The 27,348-nt window shown below is 47.7% G+C and overlaps 2 protein-coding genes across 6 annotated transcripts in view; one reads left to right on the top strand and one right to left on the bottom strand.

Annotated features, from left to right (window-relative positions):
* LOC132455555 (proline-rich protein 5-like) overlaps positions 1-20,026 on the top strand; it is a 31,293-nt gene extending 11,267 nt beyond the window's left edge. For 3 of the 5 annotated variants that reach the window (XM_060049401.1, XM_060049400.1, XM_060049399.1), the window contains one exon: positions 1,269-3,331. In XM_060049401.1, the coding sequence (XP_059905384.1) occupies positions 1,269-1,687 (419 nt within the window). In that variant the 3' untranslated portion in view covers positions 1,688-3,331. Of the gene's footprint in view, positions 1-1,268; positions 3,332-19,888 lie in introns of those variants that run through there. The other 2 variants (XR_009525286.1, XR_009525287.1) reach the window with 2 other exon arrangements.
* Positions 2,782-26,484, bottom strand: napepld (N-acyl phosphatidylethanolamine phospholipase D). Its single transcript, XM_060049387.1, has 8 exons — positions 26,440-26,484; positions 25,049-25,189; positions 15,445-15,675; positions 9,665-9,768; positions 9,177-9,342; positions 7,562-7,710; positions 6,515-6,629; positions 2,782-4,413 (listed from the first exon to the last, which is right to left on the bottom strand). The coding sequence occupies exons 1-8, from the start codon at positions 26,482-26,484 to the stop codon at positions 4,306-4,308; spliced, it is 1,059 nt and encodes a 352-aa protein (XP_059905370.1). The 3' UTR covers positions 2,782-4,305.
* Between the last annotated feature and the right edge of the window lie 864 nt (positions 26,485-27,348).

Here is a 27,348-nt window from a genome sequence, read left to right as displayed (position 1 = left end):
TAACGAGGCCGCCGCGTTACGGCTCCATCATAACGATGCCGCCACGTTACGGCTCCATCATAACGAGGCCGCCGCGTTACGGCTCCATCATAACGAGACCGCCGCGTTACGGCTCCATAACGAGGCCGCCGCGTTACGGCTCCATAACGAGGCCGCCGCGTTACGGCTCCATCATAACGAGGCCGCCGCGTTACGGCTCCATCATAACAAGGCCGCCGCGTTACGGCTCCATCATAACGAGGCCGCCGCGTTACGGCTCCATCATAACGAGGCCGCCGCGTTACGGCTCCATCATAACGAGGCCGCCGCGTTACGGCTCCATCATAACGAGGCCGCCGCGTTACGGCTCCATCATAACGAGGCCGCCGCGTTACGGCTCCATCATAACGAGGCCGCCGCGTTACGGCTCCATCATAACGAGGCCGCCGCGTTACGGCTCCATCATAACGAGGCCGCCGCGTTACGGCTCCATCATAACGAGGCCGCCGCGTTACGGCTCCATAACGAGGCCGCCGCGTTACGGCTCCATCATAACGAGGCCGCCGCGTTACGGCTCCATAACGAGGCCGCCGCGTTACGGCTCCATCATAACGAGGCCGCCGCGTTACGGCTCCATAACGAGGCCGCCGCGTTACGGCTCCATCATAACGAGGCCGCCGCGTTACGGCTCCATCATAACGAGGCCGCCGCGTTACGGCTCCATCATAACGAGGCCGCCGCGTTACGGCTCCATCATAACGAGGCCGCCGCGTTACGGCTCCATCATAACGAGGCCGCCGCGTTACGGCTCCATCATAACGAGGCCGCCGCGTTACGGCTCCATAACGAGGCCGCCGCGTTACGGCGGCCTCGTTATGAGGCCGCCGCGTTACGGCTCCATCATAACGAGGCCGCCGCGTTACGGCTCCATCATAACGAGGCCGCCGCGTTACGGCTCCATAACGAGGCCGCCGCGTTACGGCTCCATCATAACGAGGCCGCCGCGTTACGGCTCCATCATAACGAGGCCGTCGCGTTACGGCTCCATCATAACGAGGCCGTCGCGTTACGGCTCCATCATAACGAGGCCGCCGCGTTACGGCTCCATCATAACGAGGCCGCCGCGTTACGGCTCCATAACGAGGCCGCCGCGTTACGGCTCCATCATAACGAGGCCGCCGCGTTACGGCTCCATCATAACGAGACAGCATTCTCTGATGGAGAATGCTGAATTTGACAGGGATCCCTGCAGCGGGAGACGTCCCCTAAACAACCACATCTGCTTCCAGGTTCCCTGTCATTGGTCGGGAGCTGGGGGAGGCAGAGCTCCGAAGCAACCCGCGGGGACGACCTGCCCTCCGACCTCCAGGGCCCCGCCCCCTCACCCTGCCTCCTCCCCTCCCCCTCCCCCTGCCACACAGGCTCCTCCCTGGGCTCCCCCTCCTCCTCCTTCTCCTCCTCCTCCTCCTGCTGCAGGGTGCGACTCCCCCCCACCCCCCCCCCTTGGCTCGGAGACGGAGGTGGGCGGGATCTTCCTGGACTTCTCCAACCGCCGACGCTCCACCTACAGCAACGACAGCGGCAGCCAGGGTGTGGTGTGACACACACACACACACACACACACACACACACACACACACACACACACACACACACACACACACAAATGAACACGTGGACACACACACACACACACACACACAAATGAACACGTGGACACACACACACACACACACACACGCTCAGGATTCTTCGGAGGGATGGGGCAAATAATTGTCTCCGCTATAATGTGACGTTATTAACATAGTTTCATTTTGTGGTCTCCACCACTAGAGGGCAGCAGGCTTCCTTCCTGTCTGTCGACATGAAGCCGACATAAAGATTAGTGCCAGAGACTAAAACAGGTCTATAATGTACTATAGTCTATTCTACTGATGTAATATATAATGGTAAACCAGGTCTATAATGTACTATAGTCTATTCTACTGATATAATATATAAAGGTAAAACAGTTCTATAATGTACTATGGTCTATTCTATTGTTATATAATATGTAATCGTAAACCAGGTCTATAATGTACGATAGTTTATTGTACTGTTATATAATGGTAAACAAGGTCTATAATATACTAGTCTATTCTACTGTAATATAATATATAATTTACTATAGTCTATTCTACTGTAATATAATATATAATGTACTAAAGTCTATTGTACTGTTATATAATATATAATGGTATCAAGATGTTTTCATAGGACGATTTATATCCTGCTGATGGGCACAGTAGGGAAAACAGAATATTATGGGATGTATTTGCACTATTATTTAGCAAGGTGAATCATTGTCCGTCATGAAGCATTAATCTTGGTGGGGGTCTTTATATTAACATGTCAGTCTTTATATATGATATATATGGGAGAAGGGGGAGAATTAACACGGTTTTGTCCCTATTTTTGGCTTCAAGGGATGGTTATAAAAGCAAAGGGACAAAATGGCCTATTATGTCTTTGACATGCTCACAATTTTATAATATATTTATAGATTTATGGAACATTTTTTTAATTCAAAAATGGAAATAAAGAATTAGATTGAAAGACCTGTTTGAAGTGTTTTATATTGCCAGGGAGAACGGATAGAAAAGGCCTGGCACTAACCCTGTACCAGTGACCTAAACAAACTCTGTTAACGTTACTTATTTAACACCAGACAGAAGTCTGCAGACACTGCCGCCCTTTGGACACTTTTTTCATTACAACATGACTATGGGCAAATCATTTAATATTAATTATAAAAGTACAATATTTACTAATTACAAAAGCCAATTTTAATACCGTTAAAGTTTTTTAACCAAACTTTGTACCTCTATATTCTTTCTGCTGCTGTAAAAAAGATAATAAAATGTTTTTGCAGTGTGCAAGGTTAACAACCAAAAATGGCATCCACATACGTTCAATATATTTTACTCTGAAACCAACAGGTTGCATGTATCAGCACGGTACAACATTGAGATCCAGTGTGTCTACATTCAACTTTTACGAAATTTGAAACAGATTTTTCTTTATCACAAACATAGAGCCACCATACGAGACCACAGTTAACCAGCGAGACAGCAAAACTTAGTGTGTTTCCTCATTCACATGAAACCAGATAACTGAACTGGCTTTTTCTGAAAAACCCACATCATGAAAACAGTCTGACACACTTCTTCCTGGACCTACATGCAAATCAGCAGGATGAGATCATTTGGCTTTCAACTGAACGAAACCAACCTTTTATCCAAGGTTAAGAAAAAGGCCTTATCTCTCTATATCTCTCTCGTATCATTTGCGTCAGGTCAATATCTACCGACTTCCTTGTGCCGAAAAAACAACCTGCTCTCTCAATCTTGATTGCGTGATTCAGAGATTGTCCCGGGGCCAAGAACATGAAAAATAATCAACATTTAAAGAACAAATTTGGACTTCTAAAGGATGAAGCCGTTTTCAGTTTCGGTGTCCTAAACACAGGTGACGGCAGTAGTGTGACTGATCCAAAATGACCAATGGAACGCTCTTGCTTCCTTGGCTCTGCCCTCAGTCCAAGGCGCCTCCTTCCCTGGAGGGCAGGGTCCTACTGCAGGGTCCTGGACTCCCAGGGTGCAGGGTCCTACTGCAGGGTCCTGGACTCCCAGGGTGCAGGGTCCTGGACTCCCAGGGTGCAGGGTCCTGGACTCCCAGGGTGCAGGGTCCTACTGAAGGGTCCTGGACTCCCAGGGTGCAGGGTCCTACTGAAGGGTCCTGGACTCCCAGGGTGCAGGGTCCTACGGTAGGGTCCTGAACTCCCAGGGTGCAGGGTCCTACGGCAGGGTCCTGGACTCCCCGTGCTGCAGGGTCCTGGACTCCCAGGGTGCAGGGTCCTACTGAAGGGTCCTGGACTCCCAGGGTGCAGGGTCCTACGGTAGGGTCCTGAACTCCCAGGGTGCAGGGTCCTACGGCAGGGTCCTGGACTCCCCGTGCTGCAGGGTCCTGGACTCCCAGGGTGCAGGGTCCTACTGAAGGGTCCTGGACTCCCAGGGTGCAGGGTCCTACGGCAGGGTCCTGGACTCCCAGGGTGCAGGGTCCTACTGCAGGGTCCTGGACTCCCAGGGTGCAGGGTCCTGGACTCCCAGGGTGCAGGGTCCTACTGCAGGGTCCTGGACTCCCAGGGTGCAGGGTCCTACGGTAGGGTCCTGGACTCCCAGGGTGCAGGGTCCTGGACTCCCAGGGTGCAGGGTCCTACTGCAGGGTCCTGGACTCCCAGGGTGCAGGGTCCTACGGTAGGGTCCTGGACTCCCAGGGTGCAGGGTCCTACGGAAGGGTCCTGGACCCCCCGTGCTGCAGGGTGAAAAAGCAGCCTGGCTGCAGGCCCTTCCTCTCCAGGGCCTGGCGGAGTCGCACCGGGGGCTCCAGGTAGGGCTGGAGACACGGGGTTAGAGAGAGAGGAGATAGAGAGACAAGGAGGAGGAGATAGAGAGACAAGGAGGAGGAGATAGAGAGACAAGGAGGAGGAGATGGAGAGACAAGGAGGAGGAGATGGAGAGACAAGGAGGAGATGGAGAGACAAGGAGGAGATGGAGAGACAAGGAGGAGGAGATGGAGAGACAAGGAGGAGGAGATGGAGAGACAAGGAGGAGGAGATGGAGAGACAAGGAGGAGGAGATGGAGAGACAAGGAGGAGGAGATGGAGAGACAAGGAGGAGGAGATGGAGAGACAAGGAGGAGGAGATGGAGAGACAAGGAGGAGGAGATGGAGAGACAAGGAGGAGGAGATGGAGAGACAAGGAGGAGGAGATGGAGAGACAAGGAGGAGGAGATGGAGAGACAAGGAGGAGGAGATGGAGAGACAAGGAGGAGGAGATGGAGAGACAAGGAGGAGGAGATGGAGAGACAAGGAGGAGGAGATAGAGAGACAAGGAGGAGGAGATAGAGAGACAAGGAGGAGATGGAGAGACAAGGAGGAGGAGATAGAGAGACAAGGAGGAGGAGATGGAGAGACAAGGAGGAGGAGATGGAGAGACAAGGAGGAGGAGATGGAGAGACAAGGAGGAGGAGATGGAGAGACAAGGAGGAGGAGATGGAGAGACAAGGAGGAGGAGATGGAGAGACAAGGAGGAGGAGATAGAGACAAGGAGGAGGAGATAGAGAGACAAGGAGGAGGAGATAGAGAGACAAGGAGGAGATGGAGAGACAAGGAGGAGGAGATAGAGAGACAAGGAGGAGATAGAGAGACAAGGAGGAGATAGAGAGACAAGGAGGAGATAGAGAGACAAGGAGGAGATAGAGAGACAAGGAGGAGATAGAGAGACAAGGAGGAGGAGATAGAGAGACAAGAAGGAGGAGATAGAGAGACAAGGAGGAGGAGATAGAGAGACAAGGAGGAGGAGATAGAGAGACAAGGAGGAGGAGATAGAGAGACAAGGAGGAGGAGATAGAGAGACAAGGAGGAGATAGAGAGACAAGGAGGAGATAGAGAGACAAGGAGGAGATAGAGAGACAAGGAGGAGGAGATATAGGGACAAGGAGGAGGGATAGAGGGACAAGGAGGAGGAGATAGAGAGACAAGGAGGAGGAGATAGAGAGACAAGGAGGAGATAGAGAGACAAGGAGGAGGTAATAGAGAGATAAGGAGGAGATAGAGAGACAAGGAGGAGATAGAGAGACAAGGAGGAGATAGAGACAAGAAGGAGGAGATAGAGAGACAAGGAGGAGGAGATAGAGAGACAAGGAGGAGGAGACAGAGAGACAAGGAGGAGGAGATAGAGAGACAAGGAGGAGATAGAGAGACAAGGAGGAGATAGAGAGACAAGGAGGAGGAGATATAGGGACAAGGAGGAGGGATAGAGGGACAAGGAGGAGGAGATAGAGAGACAAGGAGGAGGAGATAGAGAGACAAGGAGGAGATAGAGAGACAAGGAGGAGGTCATAGAGAGATAAGGAGGAGATAGAGAGACAAGGAGGAGATAGAGATAAGGAGGAGATAGAGAGACAAGGAGGAGATAGAGAGACAAGGAGGAGGAGATAGAGAGACAAGGAGGAGATATAGAGACAAGGAGGAGGAGATAGAGAGACAAACTGAATGTCTAGTGGAAAGCCAAGAAACTCCATAAAAAATGTATACCTGAACATACTCTGTTAACATCACTTATTTAACACCATTAAATCATTTAACATTATTATAAAAGTACAATACTTACTAAATAGGGCGAAGGTTCCCCGTTGGGGACCTACCTCGTACCAGGGGCCAAGGTTCCCCAGGAGACCTACCTCGTACCAGGGGCCAAGGTTCCCCAGGAGACCTACCTCGTACAAGGGGCCAAGGTTCCCCAGGAGACCTACCTCGTACCAGGGGCCAAGGTTCCCCAGGAGACCTACCTCGTACCAGGGGCCAAGGTTCCCCAGGAGACCTACCTCGTACCAGGGGCCAAGGTTCCCCAGGAGACCTACCTCGTACCAGGGGCCAAGGTTCCCCAGGAGACCTACCTCGTGTGCCAGGGCGAAGGTTCCCCAGGAGACCTACCTCGTGTGCCAGGGCGAAGGTCCCCCAGTGGACGCCCACAGAGTGTTTTGCCCGGACGTCCTCGTGGATCTGCACCGCTTCTTCTGGGTCCACATGCTGTCCCAGCATCACATCTCTACACAAACGCACACACACGCACACACACATACAAACAGACAGTCACACACACATATTTGTATGTATCACACATACAGAAGCCTCCATGAAGGTCGCTTTGTTCATCGCCAAATGAAGCAGAAGTAACAACACGCTGTCTAGGGTTAGAAATAACGGAAAGGAAGTGAGGCCCCAGGCCAGCGCCACAGAGACCCCCGTCAGGGGGCCCACATGTGAGCAGAGCTTGAGTGGAAACGCACACAGTGTTTACCGTAACTGACTGACTGACTGACTGACTGACTGACGTGCGTCTGTCTGTCTGTCTGTCTGTGCGTGTCTGTGCGTCTGTCTGTGCGTGTCTGTGCGTCTGTCTGTGCGTGTCTGTGCGTCTGTCTGTGCGTGTCTGTGCGTCTGTCTGTGCGTGTCTGTGCGTCTGTCTGTGCGTGTCTGTGCGTCTGTCTGTGCGTGTCTGTGCGTCTGTCTGTGCGTGTCTGTGCGTCTGTCTGTGCGTGTCTGTGCGTCTGTCTGTGCGTGTCTGTGCGTCTGTCTGTGCGTGTCTGTGCGTCTGTCTGTGCGTGTCTGTGCGTCTCTGTGCGTCTGTCTGTGCGTGTCTGTGCGTGTCTGTGCGTCTGTCTGTGCGTGTCTGTGCGTCTGTCTGTGCGTGTCTGTGCGTCTGTCTGTCTGTCTGTGCGTCTGTCTGTCTGTCTGTGCGTGTCTGTGCGTGTCTGTGCGTCTGTCTGTGCGTGTCTGTGCGTCTGTCTGTCTGTCTGTGCGTGTCTGTGCGTCTGTCTGTCTGTGCGTGTCTGTCTGTCTGTCTGTCTGTCTGTCTGTCTGTCTGTCTGTCTGTCTGTCTGTCTGTCTGTCTGTCTGTCTGTCTGTCTGTCTGTCTGTCTGTCTGTCTGTCTGTCTGTCTGCCTGCCTGCCTGCCTGCCTGCCTGCCTGCCTGCCTACCTGGGCAGGTAAGCTCCGATGGGGATGGCAGCGAGGTCGAAGGGTCCGTAGCGGCGTCCGATCTCGGCGAAGGAGGAGCAGTAGCCGGTGTCGCCCGCGAAGAAGAATCGGTGTTGGGGGCCGAGGATGGACCAGCTGCCCCACAAGGCCTGGGGGGGGGGGGGGGGGGGGGCGTTAACACACAGCTACCCTGTGCTACCCCGCCTCCAGACCCCAGCCGATAGACGGAAAGGAATGAGGCGGAACCAAACAGCCCCTCCCGCCCAATCGTCTCCCAGACTTCAGTGACCCCCCCGTGGTCGGACTGCGATGGGACAGCCCCTAACCCTAACCCTCCACCCCCCACCTGGTTGTTAGGGTTAAGGTAACCTAACCCTAACCCTCCACCCCCCACCTGGTTGTTAGGGTTAAGGTAACCTAACCCTAACCCTAACCCTCCACCACCCACCTGGTTGTTAGGGTTAAGGTAACCTAACCCTAACCCTAACCCTCCACCACCCACCTGGTTGTTAGGGTTAAGGTAACCTAACCCTAACACTCCACCCCCCACCTGGTTGTTAGGGTTAAGGTAACCTAACCCTAACCCTCCACCCCCCACCTGGTTGTTAGGGTTAAGGTAACCTAACCCTAACCCTCCACCACCCACCTGGTTGTTAGGGTTAAGGTAACCTAACCCTAACCCTAACCCTCCACCACCCACCTGGTTGTTAGGGTTAAGGTAACCTAACCCTAACCCTCCACCACCCACCTGGTTGTTAGGGTTAAGGTAACCTAACCCTAACACTCCACCCCCCACCTGGTTGTTAGGGTTAAGGTAACCTAACCCTCCACCACCCACCTGGTTGTTAGGGTTAAGGTAACCTAACCCTAACACTCCACCCCCCACCTGGTTGTTAGGGTTAAGGTAACCTAACCCTAACCCTCCACCACCCACCTGGTTGTTAGGGTTAAGGTAACCTAACCCTAACCCTCCACCACCCACCTGGTTGTTAGGGTTAAGGTAACCTAACCCTAACCCTAACCCTCCATCACCCACCTGGTTGTTAGGGTTAAGGTAACCTAACCCTAACCCTCCACCACCCACCTGGTTGTTAGGGTTAAGGTAACCTAACCCTAACCCTCCACCACCCACCTGGTTGTTAGGGTTAAGGTAACCTAACCCTAACCCTCCACCACCCACCTGGTTGTTAGGGTTAAGGTAACCTAACCCTAACCCTAACCCTCCATCACCCACCTGGTTGTTAGGGTTAAGGTAACCTAACCCTAACCCTCCACCCCCCACCTGGTTGTTAGGGTTAAGGTAACCTAACCCTAACCCTCCACCACCCACCTGGTTGTTAGGGTTAAGGTAACCTAACCCTAACCCTCCATCACCCACCTGGTTGTTAGGGTTAAGGTAACCTAACCCTAACCCTCCCTACCCACCTGGTTGTTAGGGTTAAGGTAACCTAACCCTAACCCTCCATCACCCACCTGGTTGTTAGGGTTAAGGTAACCTAACCCTAACCCTAACCCTCCATCACCCACCTGGTTGTTAGGGTTAAGGTAACCTAACCCTACCTACCCACCTGGTTGTTAGGGTTAAGGTAACCTAACCCTAACCCTCCTCACCCACCTGGTTGTTGTCCAGAGGCGTGCGCTTGGACCAGTGCTGTGCAGGGGTGCAGACGAAGGTGGTGTCAGGGTGGCCTGGGACACAGTTCTCCTCCCACCAGTCCAGCTCCATCACATTCTGGCATCCCGCCTTCCCCAACCAGTCCGCCAGGCCCAGTGGCACAAACCTGTTGGCGCCAGTTCCCAGTTTGGTTGTATTTGGTAGTATAGGGTTAGGGTTAGTTGAGTATAAGTAAGTGCACATTCATTATTTTTATTTGTTTCGTGGTTTTGGTCCGTACAATGCGTCCGTCCGTCCGTCCGTCCGTCCGTCCGCCCGTCCGCCCGTCCGTCTGCCCGCCCGCCCGCCCGCCCGTCCGTCTGCCCGCCCGCCCGCCCGCCCGCCCGCCCGCCCGCCTGCCCGCCCGCCCGCCCGCGTGCGTGCGTGCCCGCCCGCCCGTCTGTCCGATTCCCCAGCCACCTAGACCTCGGTCACTCCCCGCTACCCACCAGTGGAGGTCCGCTCCGAAGCGTGCGTTGAGGTCGTTCACCGTCCCCTGGTCCAGGTGGTCGTAGTGGTTGTGGCTGATCACCACGGCGTCTATGGGGGGCAGCTGGTGACAGACAGAGAGAGGCTCATGTCCTACAGAGCGTCTGGGGCATCTAGTATGGGGCATTCAAAGGCACGCATGGCATCTAGACCTGCGATGAAGGTACATAGTATATAGGATATCTGCAATGTATACTGGGTTCGGCTTTATTGTACTATTCACTTCCTATACAAAAAGAGATTTCTTAAATTCATGCATAATTTAGTTGTGGATGAATACGTAAGGGATAATGTCAGACCTGCAAACTCCTCAGAGGAAAAAATGTGACAGTGTCACGGGGGGATTTTTTTTTTTATTGTAATATGCAAATGACACTAGTCTGAGCGTGATTTAACAAAACTCAGCATACTTTATCAAAAAGCAATATCTAAACATCCTTGAGGCTTAAATCTTTTTTTTATTTAAAACTCACAATTTTTTTTGTGGGGTGTTCCACAAAGCCGGTTTTATCACATAACCGGGTAAGTTAACCCAGGGTTTGCTGTAACCCTAGGTTTTCCGTTCCAAAAGGATCACGGTATGTTAGTTGCTATAGAAACATATGCTCTGAATCAAACCTGGTCGGAGCAGGTTTTGCGCAGGTTAAGTTCGAAACATAACCCGGTTTTGGGTATTTGAACCCGCGTTCACCGCCACCACCGTGTTCCACCACCACCGTGTTCACAATGGCATGCCCTTTTGATGAGAGAACTGCTGATATCGGAGCGCAAATTAGACGTGCAAGACCACGGCTCGACATCTTGGCATATCAAATGACTTTTTGCTGGAGTGGAGAGATAGGCCTATAGATTCTCGCGCAAATCTTTAATATATTTAAATAGCCTTACATAGCCAACACTACCAATCGAGGACCTGGCCTCAGTTCACTCCATACTATTTGCGTAGCCATCCGTTTTTTGCAAAAGGTAGTTTTATCTAGGCTATAATGTTGGAGAAGCTGAGCACATCTCAGTCCTTTCAGATGAGGTATACCTCCAGGTACCCCCTCCATGCCAGGGCGCCCTGAATTTATGTTTATTAACAGCTCCTCCACCGGGGTCAAGACAATTTGAGGGCCAGATCCAGTCTGCCGACTGTCGGCCTTTTCACGATTGGCTTAAAAAAATGGCTTATTTAAATTTATACCAATACGATGGGGGGAAAAGCTTACCAGTTTGTATGTTTTTTATACTTCATTTTTATACTTGATCCGATGACCGCTTGGAAGCCATCGGAGTACATATTTTTTTAGAAGAAAGGGGTTATGTGGAAGGATCTTTAAGAATGCTTAACTGGGATATTACACACCACCATACCAGTGAAAGCAATAAAAAAATACCCCAACTCAAAACCCTGGATTACCTCTGAAATAAAAAAATGCCTGAAAGCGAAGCACACAGCCTTCAGGCTCAAGGACTCAGCTGGTCTCAAATCTGCAAACCGTAATATTAAAAATAAAATCTTCATGGCCAAAATTCAGTTCAAAAACAACCTGGAGCACAAGTTTAGCAGCATGAACACTAAAGAAGCCTTTCAGATGGTCAACACACTCACCGGTTACAAACCCACTCACAGCAAAACAAAATCACACTCCACAGCTTCCCCCACTGAACTGAACACATTTTTCAACCGGTTTGACTCACAGGATTTTACAAATGACTGCATGCAAGCACTGCAGGCTCTCCCCCCAATAGACCCCAATGAGCCTGCTCCCTTCACAGTGGAGGAAGTTCGCCACCAGCTCAGCCGGTGCAACCCATCCAAGGCCCCAGGACCTGACGGCATCCCAGCAAGGGTGCTGAAGACCTGTGCCACAGAACTAGCTCCAATTGCCCACTCCCTCTTCTGCCAATCATACCTAACAGCCACAATACCCCTCCTCTGGAAAAGTGCAACCATAATCCCGGTACCCAAAAAACCACGACCCACCGAACCAAGTCACTACCGCCCCATCGCCCTCACACCCATAATCATGAAATGCTTCGAAAAACTGCAGCTCAGGACCATCCTTCCATCCGTCAAACCTCACCTGGACCCTCTGCAATTTGCATACAGGGAAAAAAGGGGCACAGAGGACGCTGTCGCCTGCCTGCTGCATCTTGTCCTCCAGCACCTGGACTCCTCAGGCAATTTCGCCAAAATTCTATTCGTGGACTTCAGCTCCGCCTTCAACACCATCCAGAGACACCTGCTCATCCAGAAGCTTCACCACCTCAACACTCCACCCATCCTGATCCATCTTCTGCACAACTTCCTCAGTGACAGACGGCAAGCTGTTCGGGTAGGCACAACCACATCACCCTCACTCATCTCCAACACAGGAGCCCCTCAGGGCTGTGTGCTCAGCCCTTTCCTCTACACCCTGTACACCAACGACTGCACCAGCCCCTCCCACACCACCACCTTCCTCAAATACTCTGATGACACTGCCATCCTCGCCCTCTTATCAGACAATAACTCTGTATCAGTTTACCACAACACTGTCACTCAATTCACCCAATGGTGCTCACATAACTTCCTCCATCTCAATGTAGCCAAAACAAAAGAAATAACAATAGGTAACCCATCCCCCCAGCCCCCCACTCTCATCAACAATGACACAGTAGAAATAGTTGACAGCTTTAAATACCTTGGACTCACTCTGGACAATAAACTCAATTTCGACCAGCACACAACGGACATTCAAAAAAGGAGCCACCAAAGACTGTATGCCATCCGCAAACTCAAAGGACTCTATGTTGCCCCCCATCTCCTCCTTCTGTTATATCAAAGTATTGTCCAACCCATTCTGCTCTACTGTTCCACCTGTTTCTTTAACATGCTTACTGTCAAAAACCGGGCCAAACTTATACGTGTCACAAATATAGCTGCCAAATTAATTGGTCTCCCCACACCCACACTCTCAGAACTCAATATAAAGGCCATCTCACGCATTGCATCCGTAATAGCACAGGACAACACACACCCTCTCAAATGCCACTTCACTGTCATGCCCTCTGCACGCAGGTATAGGTCCCTGTTGTGCAGGAGGGCCCGCTACGGCAAAAGCCTGGTGCCTGCAGCCATAACAGCACTTAATAAAAGGCCAAGATAAATCACCCCCAGTCCTACTCTGTGTAGATGTTTTATGCAGATCTGTGTAGATGTTTATTTGTCTCTGTTTATTGTCTGTCGGCGTGCGGCCCACATATGCAATGTACTATGAAGTGAAGAAAAATTTCCCCTTGGGGACAATAAAATCTAAAGTCTAAAGTCTATATTTATATATTCATGGCTGAAATATTAAGGATCATGCTTTTGACGTGTAACTAACGCATTTACGCGGCCTGCGATCCGCTGCCAGGCTTTCGTTCTCCGGGTTGCAGAGGCTTTAGCGTTCCCTTTTCTTGTGATAATGTCCTTCTCCTCGTCATAGCTCTCCAGGGGAACCTGAAGTTCCATTTCATTGAAATAAGCGGCCCGTTTCGCCATTTCGATCAGGGTTTCCATGATCCATACATCACGTCTTTTTAGGTTTGGCGTGGACGTGCACAACCCTGTGTTAACCAACCCCGAGTTGATTGAACTAATGTATAACCGCTGCTGTGGAACTGAAAACTCTGGGTTAGTCGGCACAGGGTAAATCAACCTAGAGTTCAGCGTTAACTCAGTGTTTGTTAAACCTCCGTTCGTGGAACACCCCTCTGGACGAGTGTTTCGCAAGCTCTCTTGCGTTGTTTGGCCGCATGCATGCGGATGCGCATGCGCGGTAGCCAGGCGACCGTCTCATCCAATGGCGAGCTCAGTTGGCGCTGTGTGCTTCAAGATTCCGAATGGCCCAGAGAAATGACAACTATAAGAAAGATTCTGAAGCAAGTGCTGAGATTCCGATTGGCCCAGAGAAATGTCAATTATAAGAATGATCCAAAATTTTTCGCAATTCTGGACCCCCCCCCCCCCCCTCCCCAAAACAAAACTCTCCGGTTCTACACGATTCACGTGAATGACCAAATTGACCAAGAAAACGGCGATTGTCGCCGAAAAGCGACAAGTTTGCAGCTTTGAATGTACAGAACGCCGGTCATTATCGAGAAAATAAGCCCCGACAGGGCGAACAGGACACCGACGCGCAGCGGAGGTGTCCTGTTCGCCATGAAGGGGTTTATTTTACGATAATGACCGGCAAAGTTCCATACATTATCCCGCTTATTACACGGCTACTTCCCAAAACGAAGCAATTTATTTACAATGTATTTGTTACCAGCATTCATAGTGTTGATCAGCTGAGAAATAGTCCGCCCAAGACGTTGACGTCGTCGCTTAGCAACCGACAGCGCTTGGGTTGATACTAGAGCTGTCAGTTAAACGCGTTATTAACGGCGTTAACGCAAACCAATTTTAACGGCGTTAAAAAAATTATCGCGCGATTAACGCAAATATTATTTTATTTTTTTTGGCTCAAAACAAAGAAGCAGTAGCCTGACTGCTATGTTCAAATTACATTTGTTCAAAGCAGTCGTTTAATTGCACTATAGGCTCTTTTTTTGTATCGTCCTGTTTTGATCAGTATATGCCAATGTTGTTATCAATAAAAAATCATTTGCACAAGACAAGCCGATGCACTTCACCATGTTGATAAGAGAATTAAAATGAGAAGAATTATGGGACAAAAAAATCAAGGGATATTTAGCATAGAAAAAGAATTTGCGATTAATCGCGATTAATCGTGAGTTAACTATGACATTAATGCGATTAATCACGATTAAATATTTTAATCGCTTGACAGCTCTATAACATATCCCGCTTATTACATTGACAAGTTACCGGACTACGTGCAGAGTGATACCAAAGGCAAAAAGTCCTTTTGTTTACCTTGACAGCGGTCATTATTCATCCGTTGCCAATGAATTATCAAAAAATAATTCACCGCCGGAAGTTGTGAAGTGCCCATTCAAGTGAACGGAACGTTGAAAAGACCCGTGTAATAAGAGTATATAATTTAGTTGTTGATAAATACGAGTATATTCTTTAGTTGTTGATAAATAAGAGTATATACTTCAGTTGTTGATGAATATATACTTCAGTTGTTGATGAATATATACTTTAGTTGTTGATAAATAAGAGTATATACTTTAGTTGTTGATAAATATGAGTATATACTGTAGTTGTGGATGAATGAGTATATACTGTAGTTGTGGATGAATATGAGTATGAACGTAGTTGTGGATGAATATGAGTATATACTGTAGTTGTGGATGAATATGAGTATATACTGTAGTTGTGGATGAATATGAGTATACACACTTGAGTTGTTGATTAATATATAATTTAGTTGTGGATGAATATGAGTACATACTGTAGTTGTGGATGAGTACTGTGGTTGTGGATGAGTATATACTGTGGTTGTGGATGAGTATATACTGTGGTTGTGGATGAGTAGATACTGTAGTTGTGGATGAGTATATACTGTGGTTGTGGATGAGTATATACTGTGGTTGTGGATGAGTATATACTGTGGTTGTGGATGAGTATATACACTGTAGTTGTGGATGAGTATATACTGTGGTTGTGGATGAGTATATACTGTGGTTGTGGATGAGTATATACTGTAGTTGTGGATGAGTATATACTGTGGTTGTGGATGAGTATATACTGTGGTTGTGGATGAGTATATACTGTGGTTGTGGATGAGTATATACTGTGGTTGTGGGTGTACTGAACCTGTTCCACGGTGCAGGGGGGGCCCCGGTACCTCTTGGGCCCCATAAACTGGACTGGCGAGGCCCGCAGGCTGAAGACGGGGTCCGTCAGGACGCTGAGTCCGTCCAGCTCCACCAGCGTGGTGGCGTGGCCCAACCAGGTGACCCTGAGGCCACGCCCTGGGGGGGCACTGTCCACGGCCCCTACCCGGGCGAAGTACGGGACCAGCACCGGGAGCGCTTCGTCTAGGACCTAGAGAGAGAGAGAGAGAGAGAGAGAGAGAGAGAGAGAGAGAGAGAGAGAGAGAGAGAGAGAGAGAGAGAGAAAGAGAGAGAGGGGGGGGAAAGAGAGAGAGAGAGAGGGGGGGGAAAGAGAGAGAGAGAGAGAGGGGGAAGAGAGAGAGAGAGAGAGGGGGGGGGGAAAGAGAGAGAGGGGGAAGAGAGAGAGAGAGAGGGGGGGGGGGGAAAGAGAGAGAGAGAGAGAGAGAAAGAGAGTTTTATGTCGGGATCATTTGACTTCAATAGTGTGCCTGAACGACAGGTAGTGTGCGGCAGGATAGCCTGCTGTCTATATCGCACTCCTCTGGGGGTTTGCACCATCTTTTGCTATTTGCTGTTTGACCCAGCAAGAGTTGACAGTAGTTTGGCCTCCACCTCCACCTTCACCGTGTTCCACAAACCCGCACACTTCACTACATGCTTCCGACAGGTGCACTGGTAACACCTTCAGGAGTCGCTTTGGCTCACATTGTGATCTCATTGTGATCTTGTCATGTGAAATATTCCTATCTGATTAGGAAACCGTTGGCACTGCCAAACTCCTGGCACTCTATAACCAGATGAAATAACTCCAAGAGGCTTTCTGTGATTGGTTGACCTCGCACAGACTGACCGTACCTGCTTCGCTCTTCCCTAGAAAGACTTGGTTGAGGGGTGTGGACACCCCACTAGAGCGTAAACAAAGCCAAACTTTCTTGCGTCCATGTTTTAAAAAATGGGGGCCTGTTAAATCCCGCGCAGACCCACTCATCTGGGCTTTGGGGGGGGACTAGAAAAGAAATAAGACGCCATGGCCGAAAGAAAAACATGGCTACCGAGGCCCTCGAAGTGGCTGCAGAGACTTCAGCACAAGGGACAGCGACAGAGGCTGACCAGTGCTGCGCTCCGATATCCGTAGTGTACACTTAAACGTAGTACGCAAACCGTACTCGCTGAGGGCGCGGATTGTCAGTGTGTTCCAAATCAAATACTCCGTGGTGCACTGACCGGAAATTACAACCACGGCTGTCACCGCGGCTCCTCCGCCGCAATAAACATTCCGCTTTGAAGGGTGAACTCTTTACGCCTAGCAGCTATAAAAAAGCTAAAAAGGTATAAAAACTACAAAATGACTATTAATGCAGGCAGCCCAGCATCAGCCTCACCTGCATCCACTAACCCTAACCCTAAACCTCACCCTAACCCTAAACCTCACCCTAACCCTAACCGTGACCATTCTCAGTCCTTGCAGAGGCCTTCAGCCTCACCTGTATCCGCTAACCCTAACCCAGGCCTTCAGCCTCACCTGTATCCGCTAACCCTAACCCAGGCCTTCAGCCTCACCTGTATCCGCTAACCCTAACCCAGGCCTTCAGCCTCACCTGTATCCGCTAACCCTAACCCAGGCCTTCAGCCTCACCTGTATCCGCTAACCCTAACCCAGGCCTTCAGCCTCACCTGTATCCGCTAACCCTAACCCTAACCCAGGCCTTCAGCCTCACCTGTATCCGCTAACCCTAACCCAGGCCTTCAGCCTCACCTGTATCCGCTAACCCTAACCCAGGCCTTCAGCCTCACCTGTATCCGCTAACCCTAACCCTAACCCAGGCCTTCAGCCTCACCTGTATCCGCTACCTAATCAAGCCTCAGTCCCAGCAGAGCCCTTTCCTTTGTCAAATTTATGAGTGCATGATATTATAAAATTTTGCCTATAATGTTATGACGTATAACAATTTGGTTCACCGCTTACATAATGAAGCAAGCATAATAATTTCCTGCTTACGTCATGAAGCAAGCATTATCATTTTCTACTTATAAGCCGTTTCCCCACATTTTTGATGCATTTGTATATCAGGAGATTGGACCCTGAGGGTGATTCACACTTGATGCTTTATATGCAGACATCGATGTCGTTTAGATCAGTAGAATCAACGGGGGTTTTAGGGGGTGGGCTCGCAAGGGGTGGGATATGACGTCGGGTCTAAGTTCGCAAGAGGCAGGATAAGAGTGGCCGCTGTCACTGTAGTTTGTTTTGATTTGACCATAGACAAAATGGAGGCAGAACTGTTGTCAGTAATAATAATAAAAACGTTTTCTATACGCGTGCAGCTGTGAACTCATGTATTGTAATGATTGTATGAGGTGTGCTTTTAGGGTTATGACAAGGCCTTTGCTTTGGCACCACGAATGACTCTTAAAAGCAGTGCCAACATTTAAATATTTTTTAACCATTCAGTGAAAAAAGGCAACAGGCTGATGATCATTTTGGAGTGGCTATTTGTACCCCTGGTATGAATAGCCTTAGCCAGCTACAACGGCTGGCTAACTGTTGATGCTAGCCAGCCGTTATAGCTCGCTAACTGTTGATGCTAGCCAGCCCTTGAAGCTCGCTAACGGTTGATGCTAGCCAGCCGTTGTAGCTCGCTAACTGTTGATGCTAGCCAGCCGTTGTCGCTCGCTAACTGTTGATGCTAGCCAGCCGTTGTCGCTCGCTAACTGTTGATGCTAGCCAGCCGTTGTCGCTCGCCGACTGTTTATAATATCCAACCGTTGTACCTAGCTAACTGTTGATGCTAGCCAGCCGTTGTCGCTCGCTGACTGTTGATAATATCCAGCCGTTGTCGCTCGCTAACTGTTGATGCTAGCCAGCCGTTGTCGCTCGCTAACTGTTGGGCTAAAACACCCTTTGCGATGCGCATAGGCATCGGGCATGGGCGCTTATTCCCGGGCAATCGTGTACTTTGCGCATTTGTGTACCTTATATGAATGGGGTTATTGTACTTTATACATTCTATATAGCCTATTTGTTTTGTTAAATGTCATGAAGTCTAATAAGATACATTATGTCCAAAGTTTTTATTTGTAGTGTCATATATATATATATATATATATATATATATATATATCTCATATGAGGGAAACTGCAGAAAACAGTATTCCAGCGTGGCCGAAGCAGCTGCGACGTTAAGTCTGTAATCAAGAGAATGCCGGATCAATTCCCTCTATTGTCAGATTGTCACGCTTTTATGATCGCTACGCTTTTTAGTCAGCAAGACAGACCTCCTGTATCAGAAAGCTTCAATTTCAGTGCCTCCCTGATATTCTGAGGACAAGCCCTAAAGGTGCGGCCACACCAGACGCGTATCTCGCGTACTTTTTACGCGAGATACGCGCGTATAATGTTGCTTGACCATTTTGTGTCAAAAATGGTCGCATACGCGCAATACGCGCTATACCTGTCCCTGAGTGACTTCCACCTCCTGCGACATACGTCCACTGACAAGAACATATATACATATTAAGTTGTGTAACCTGACAAGCGGGACAGTCTGTTGTAGTAGTATCACTTAATATTACTGCTAACTGGTGCTACCGCTAACCGGCGCTAACTTTTTTCATAGTAGAACACAACCGATAGCTGAAGCCAAGCAAAATACACACACACATTATTCACTGATCTTACCAGGAACGCCAATATCCTCGGCCACGTCGACCCACGCCCTCTCTGTTTTGTTCCTGTCCCTGTACGACACCATCGTGGTGTCGTACAGGACAGGACGGCCGCACACGGCGACGATGATATTTTGATCCACCTCCATTTCTGTTCGTGTAGTGTCTGTAGTGTTGATCAGCAGAGAAATAGTCCGCGAAGACGGCGATTTCATACGCGAAGTACGCGAAATACGCGTCTGGTGTGGCCGCACCTTAAGACTTGGAGAATAGAATTAAAAATTAAATCTGAATCTAGCAAAAAGTCCAAGATTAAAGTAAGCTGTTTTACTTTTGTGTTCTATTGAGGAGTCTAACAATGCAAAATAGTGTAGCTATTCCCAATGCTATCCTAGTCAGTCATGGGTGTTTGTTTACAAATGTATTTGAGGAGTCTGATCTCCACACTTTTAAACGTTCAGAGAAGATATTGTCAGGTTTACCTTGTCTGCAGCAGTTATTTATTTATTTTTTATAACATTGTGTGATCAATACGCCAGGGTAAATGCACAGGGGTGAAAATAGGATACATTGATATTTGCACTGGGGGGGAACACATTAATGTTTGCATATACTGATAATTGTACAAGGATACGAATAGCATTCCCTTCTAATTGCACCAGGGAGCAAATAGCATAAACTGATAATTGTACCAGGGTATAAATAGTGTCAACTGATCTCGTAATGGAACTGTTAGATAATATATAATGGTAAAACAGGTATATAATGTACTATAGTCTATTCTACTGTTATATAATATATAATGGTAAACCAGGTCTATAATGTACTATAGTCTATATTACTGTTATATAATATATGATGTACTATAGTCTATTCTACTGTTATATAATATATAATGTACTATAGTCTATTCTGTTTTATAATATATAATGGTAAACCAGGTCTATACTGTATGTGCTCATTATACCACTGTGAAGGGGCGTTGTCCGGCCCGACACGCAGCGGAGGGCCGGCGACCCCCTTCACAGTGGTATAATGAGCACATGCCACTGACTGAAGTGATCTATTGCTTAAATGTACTATAGTCTATTCTACTGTAATACAATATATAATTTACTAGTCTATTCTACTGTTATATACTATATAATGTACTATAGTCTATTCTACTGTTATACAATATACTATAGTCTATTGTACTGTTGTATAATATCTAACCAAACTTTGTACCTCTATATTCTTTCTACTGCTGTAAAAAAGCTAATAGTGTTATTGCAGTGTGCAAGGTTAACAACCAAAAATGGCATCCACACACGTTCAGCATATTTTACTCTGAAACCAACAGGTTGCATGTATCAGCACGGCTTTTGGCTTTTTCCAAAGCCCTAACCCAAAAACCCACATTATGAAAAGAGTCTGACACACTTCTTCCTTGACCTACATACAAATCTGGCTTTCAACCGAACGAAACCAACCTAAAAAAAAAATGCTAAGGCAGCAACCTTCCTAACTATAGTGAAATAAAGCACGGGCTTGTGTGGGGGAGGGGGATGGGGGGGGGGTTTGAGGGCAAGATTGCGGCTTGTACATTTTCTACCTGTCGAGAGAGTTTAAGATGTTTATTTTATACCAGAAGAATACGACATTGAGATTAAACATCTCTTCAAGTGACCTGGCCAAGACAGGCAGCAGTAGCCTACATCACCCATTGCATACACACAAAACATTAGAAAAATAAAACTAAACTAAAACAGTCAGCAGGGGGGAGGGGATACATCAATATAGCAAGACATTTCGGGAAGCTTTTAGCAACCAATAATGTAATAACGGCAAATAACGTAATGAATTGCCAATAATGTGATAAAGTTGTTGAGCCAATAACGTAATAACTTTTTTCGCTAATAATGTAATAACATATCACGTTATTGGATGGTTATTACCTATTGGCCTTCTTATAGACATTATATCAACACTGTAAGATGTGTAAGATGTAACTTTTGTACCGTCATGTTGATGTCTTTGAGTGTGATGGTCTGGGAATACGGGGCGGGAAGATAAGTATGCTAATGGCAACGGGATCCCTGTAGGTTAGAGCGTTGTGATTGGCTGAGGGTATGTTAGGGGGAGCCACACCATGGGGGATTTAAGTGGATATGTCGGGACTCTGCGCAAGTTCTTTGCAAACAAATTCAGGTTTCTTTGCAACATTATGCAAGTTTTAATAAAGCCTTAATCTTTCAAAGTCCTTCTCGACCCTTTGAGTTTTAGATTGTGGGTTTTTAAGCTAACGTATCTTTCCTACAGCCCCTAATGATCCAGCGGTGATTTGCAATACCATACTGAAAACTGCAACGCACAACTTCAATAGGCTCACGACTCTGTCGAAGCGTCTGCGTGGTCATGGTGTGACAGTTTCTCTCCAGAAATTGAAAATAAATTAAAGTCATGCCTCAGTCATTACATTTTTGGCTCAGTTATTACATTTTCAAAGGATTTCTTTAATACAAGGCCAATAACTTAATTACCATCCAATAACATAATAAATCATTACATTGTTGGCAATTTACTACGTTATTGGCTTTATTACATTTAAATTATTACGATATTGGCAGTTATTACGTTATTGGCCGTTGATACATTATTGGTTGTTACAAGGCTCAAGGAGAAGAGTAATATTAAGTTTGAGCAACAAAGTGTAAAGACATTTGGGGAGCCTCAAGGAGAGTAATATTACATTCGAGCAACAAAGTGTAGTCTTATGGTGGGCTCTATAGACATAATTCACCACGCACGGAAGGGATATCAATATCGCAAGACATTGTGGGATGCTGGATCGATCTTGCCATTATCTTTCAACGTCTGCGTTCGCATGCGAGTGTGTGCAGAGTGTGTCTGCACGTGCATGTGTGTGCATGTGTGTGCGGCGTGTGCATGTGTGTGCGGTGTGTTGGTATAAGAGCATGGAAACCCGACCCGAGCCTTACGGGTTCGGACAAATATTCAGAAATGATGCTGGGGTTGGGGTCGGCTCGGTCACATCAGGGCGAAAAGGCGTCAGAGTTGGCGTTGGCGCTGCTTTAGTGTTAAGGTTTACTTCACTTTGCTGGGGACACTCGTGTTGATTTGAATTTCATACCCGTCCTACAGAACCTCAGAACCTCTGGTGTCATTTTGTGGAATTTATCGTTATCGTGGCCTTTTTTCTGGCAGCATGTGAATTTCAATTGGTTACGATTCGGCGCAACAAGCGCGCGTTAGCAGCGAGCACAAGAGTGCTCGCTGCTTACGCGCGCTTGTGCACATTAGTATGTCATTAGTATGAGAAAGGGTGACTTTAGCTATGTCGGGCTCGGGTCGGGCTCCGTTACTTCTCTGGCGGACGCGGGCCGGGCTGGGACAGAAGACGTGGCCCGTTCCGCACTCTAGGCTGTCGGCGGGGTCCTGCGCTGCCTTTGTTTTGAAATGACTGCGTCAGCGCGGCCAGGGATGGAAATTAACACCCGCCACACGCCATTTGCGGGTGGATTTGTATGGTGGCGGATGAATTGTGTCACTTCACCCGCCACTGTCGGGTAACACTTTCCAGTCAGGTTAGATCAAATTTGCATATTTAATACATTCGTCATACGGCGCTGCACAGTTCCACAACCATTACTGTCAAAATCCGGTCCCCTTCTTCTTCTACGCCTCTTTTGCTGAACTGCGACTGTCAAGATCCGGGATAATATACCAGTAACAGGGCTCTCAAGTCTCACGCATTCGGCGTGAGACGCACGCAATTCAACCCATGCACACGCTCACACGCCACACTTCGTATTTCTCACGCAGAGAAATTACCAGGATAGCGGCCACCAATTTGGGCCGCTATTAAACAGTGTTACAGGGAGGAATCAAATGGGTTTCCCGTACGTCGGGTAACCAGACGTCCTCTTTTGCTCGGACATGCCCTCTTTTTGAGACACTTTTAAAAAATGTGTAGCGGAATTAAAAAATCGTCCGGGATTTTATTAAAGCCTCATACAAGTTCACATTGAATTTGCGTTGCGTTTCTCTGGGTCGTTCACAAACTAGTTAGGCTACGCCCTCCCCTACTCAGTTCTGTTCGCTTTGCATTGGTGGAAGTGAGTAGGGGGAGTGGTTAAGTAGAGCCTTCAGATTAGACGGTTTGACTTACTCAGTTACCGTCGTGTTTTGTATTTATTTATTTATGTTTTTTTTTTTTGATCATTATTGTTTTGTAGGGACAAACATTAACACATTTCTCCTATAGGGGCTTGATAAGGTTCTATATATTGAACAGAAAGAAACTCTTGGTCATACTTTACACACTCTATCACAGCATTGGCCTACTGAATGCCACAGATATATTTTCAGCATTGGACTGAATGCCACGTAAATATATAATTATGTTTTTGCACGTTTGCAACGTTTAAAAAGTTCAGGGTATAAAGTTCAAATATATGCCTCTACTTGTATTTCTTAAGCCAATAGCATTTTGAGGCAGTGTTTATTTCTGAATTTAGTGTTAAGGGCCAATAAGGCTTACTATCATACGTTAGTTACCATGTCTGTCGACACATTTTTATGCAGTCACACGTAAATATAAAAAAACAAATGTTCCTATTGACTTATGGTGGTGTAGCCATGCAAGTTGTTTTATTGTTAATGTCAATTTGTTTTTTATTGAAAATACTTGATGAATTATCCCCAAACATGTCATCGTAACACCTTTGAAATAAACAGGACTTAACATGGCAGATACCTGTGTATTGTTTATCATATGCGGCAAGAGTGTAACATTTTCAACTCAGGCCCCGTCCACACGAAGCCGATTTCATGGCGAAACCGCAAAGGTCTTGTACGGTTCGGCCTTCCGTCCACACGAAGCCGGCGAATCCGCTGACCGAAACCGCAAACTTCTGAAACCACCCTCGGAGGTGGTTTCAAATCTACCCGGTTTCGTTTTGGATTCGTGTGGACGCCTGAAACCGACTGAAACCGTAAACCATGACGTCATCGCCCCACCCCTCGACCCTCTAGCCAATGACTGTTACGCCCCGTGCCCACTACCTCCGTCAGTTGACCGTTGCCCATTGACTTTGAATGGGGACGGACGCGCAATGCATTGTGGATCCGTCCGTTCAGTTGGAGCGTTCGCCACCGTCAGAAAGTTGAAAAATTTTCAACTTTTTCGGCAGCGACGGTTCCGTCATCCAATCAGATCGCGTATGCTTGGGCTTGGCTGACGTATGCCTCTGCAAAGACTACTCCCCCATCCGTCAGCCACGCCTTCCCACGTCCGTTGACTGACGGTGCAGTGGGCACGAGGCGTTAAGCCTGCGGAGTCTCAGAACTCACAACAAGGATTTCTGTAGCAGATGCAGCGCTCCGTATGGGCCTGGAATGTGTACTACAGCGTTTCTACAGATCTACCCGGTTTCGCTTGGCTTCGTCTTTACGGAGATACTGCGAAACCGGATAGATCGAAACCGTAACGGTTTCGCCTGTTTCGGCTTCGTGTGGACGGGGCCTCAGTTCCATGGTAGCACCTACTTACAGTAAAAATCTAAAAATTATGTGTATGAAAAAGACTTTTCATATCTATTGTTACTATTATATTGTTTAAAATGTACGCATATATTAAGAATATATATAGCGAATAAAAAGTGGCTGGTAAAAAAGATGAGTGGCTGGTGGGCAAAAAAGTTAATTTCCATCTCTGGCGCGCGTGTGGGTGTGTGTGCGTTGTGTATGTGTGTGCGTGTGGGCGTGCATGGGTGCGGTGTATGTGTGGGTGAGCTGCAGGCTGCATGGCACATTCGCACTGACCAACTTTTCAGAGTAACTTGTCGGACAGGCCTGCTATTATATAGTAGTTAGATAACCGTTTACTAGGGGTATATAAGTTCTTAATAGCATACCTCTTTGCTGGTTGGCACGTTGCTGTTGTCTGTGTCCCACAGCAGGAACTTGAGCAGCCTGGCATTGGAAGGGAACCGCCATGTGGGCCAGGGGTTGGTCCAGCGTCCATGTCTGTCCCGGCACGACTTGGTAACTTCCTCCTATGGTTTGAACAAATCAAATCTGTTAAAGCTGCCTACCGCTGAATGAGTGTTGAAACCTGGTTCCCTGCATGGTGCACTACTTAATACCCAAAATGCACGGTAAAAACTGTGTACAACAGATGAGGCACTTTATTTACTCACTATATCCCGCTATGATGCATTGCGGTTTTCATTGTCATCAGGGTTTCTGCACATGCAAGGATTTCCATCTTTTACAAAATCATTGGCTGCATCCGAATACTTAGTGCATACTATTTCTGTCCAGTGTCTACTACTTGACCGTACTACACTTGACTGTGTAGTACGGTCTACAGCTATGCGTAGAACGCCTCCGAACGCTTCCGAACATCGCCGAAACTTCACCGGAAGTTTGGAGATGACGTATCTCCCCTAAGATGCCGGCAAAATTACCTTGATAAGTTACCTGTTTTCCGTCTTGTCATCGTTGCTATTGAATTAAAAATGTCTCTTTTTACTTAATTACTTACTTTACTATTTTTCTCTTTTTAATGTCTCTTTTTTTCGCCGCTTTCTACGACGTCTTTCTGGTGGTGTCGGGTCAGCCATCTCTTCTTCGTTCGTTACTAGACTCCTGTTGCATTGTGGGATAGCGTAGTGAAGTCCGTGGTTTACTTTGGCGGTAGTACGCATTCGGAAACGTCTTCCGTACTACAGAATGCATACTGAGTATTCGGACGCGCTATATTTTTTTCGTACTACAAAATGCATACTATATAGTAGTCAAGTATGAGTATTCGGATTCAGCCATTGAGTCCTATTCGTTTAAATTTAGGGCATTTAGCAGACGCTTTAATCCAAAGCAATTTACAACGGTTCATTCATAAACACATTCACAAATTGACGGCAGAGTCACCCAGCTAGGAGTCAGCTAGGAGGGGCTGGGGATCGAACTAGCAACTTTCCGATTACAATGCAATCCTGGAATAAATCTTAAAATGACTCGTGGCCAAAGTCACCAAAGCAGCCCAGAGTTTTGCATGTGACTTACACCAATTACAATTAGCAGATGCTTTTATCCAAAGCGACTTACATCAGGAGCAGTTAGGGTTAAGTGTCTTGCTCAGGGACACATCAACAAACAGCTAGGAGGAGCTGGGGATCGAACTAGCAACCTTTCGGTTTCGAGACAACTGCTCTTCCACCTGAGCTAACCCACCCTACACCGAAGCTACACCTTTCCAATCAAACAAACCCAAAGTGTGTTGTTAAGAGTCGTTCCCCGTTACCTCCAGCAGACAGGCCCCAGGTCCTGCTACCACTGGCTCCTCCATTGGCTCACAGCTGGTCAGGGTGAGGACACACACACACACACACACACACACACACACACACACACACACACACACACACACACACACACACACACACACACACACACACACACACACACACACACACACACACACACACACGATTATAATTTAGGGATCATAGTGAACTTTATCTAAGGAAACAATATACATTCCAACTACTGTGTGCTTATTGTGCACTGCCAAATGATGGACTTCAATACCCCCCTACACACAGTCACTGAAACGACAACATAGCTTATTGGGAAAAGGAAACCAAAACCAAGATCAACACAGAGAGCGTGTTCGTGCGCGTGGCGAGTTATGTAAACAATGAATAAAGTCTTTCTCCCTTTTAGTGGCTTGTTCACATGACGGGGAACTTTAGCGGAGTGTAAAGCCTTCCATACATAACTGACCAATGATGACATATTGCATCAGCATTACGAAACGTCGTGCCCTATAGGCCTATATATTGTTAGTGTATTAAACAACTAGTCTAACAGAGCGGACGGCAAACAATAACTATGTCATCAAAAAAAAGTTGTTCATACAAAGTGATAAATATAATACAATATCGTGATTATAAAACGTATTTGCAGCTGCCTACCTGAAACTTGGGTGCCACTGACTATTCGACGAGTTGTCTGGTAATCTGCGTTATCAGCAGAGTCCCTGGTTGCATAGTTTGATTGTGAATACATATCAATACACATTAACATGTTGTCCTGAGCAAACATTTTTACTCTATCTTGCCTGCATACTTACCCACTTCTGGTGACTGAATAAAAGCAAGCAGCGGCAGCAGGAACAAGGCTGAGAGAAGACTATGCATTGTGTCGTTAT

Source organism: Gadus macrocephalus, chromosome 4, assembly GCF_031168955.1.
Source record: "Gadus macrocephalus chromosome 4, ASM3116895v1".
NCBI lineage: Eukaryota > Metazoa > Chordata > Actinopteri > Gadiformes > Gadidae > Gadus > Gadus macrocephalus.
Note: the sequence above shows the minus strand (reverse complement) of the source record. Positions and strands in the feature narration are given on the sequence as shown.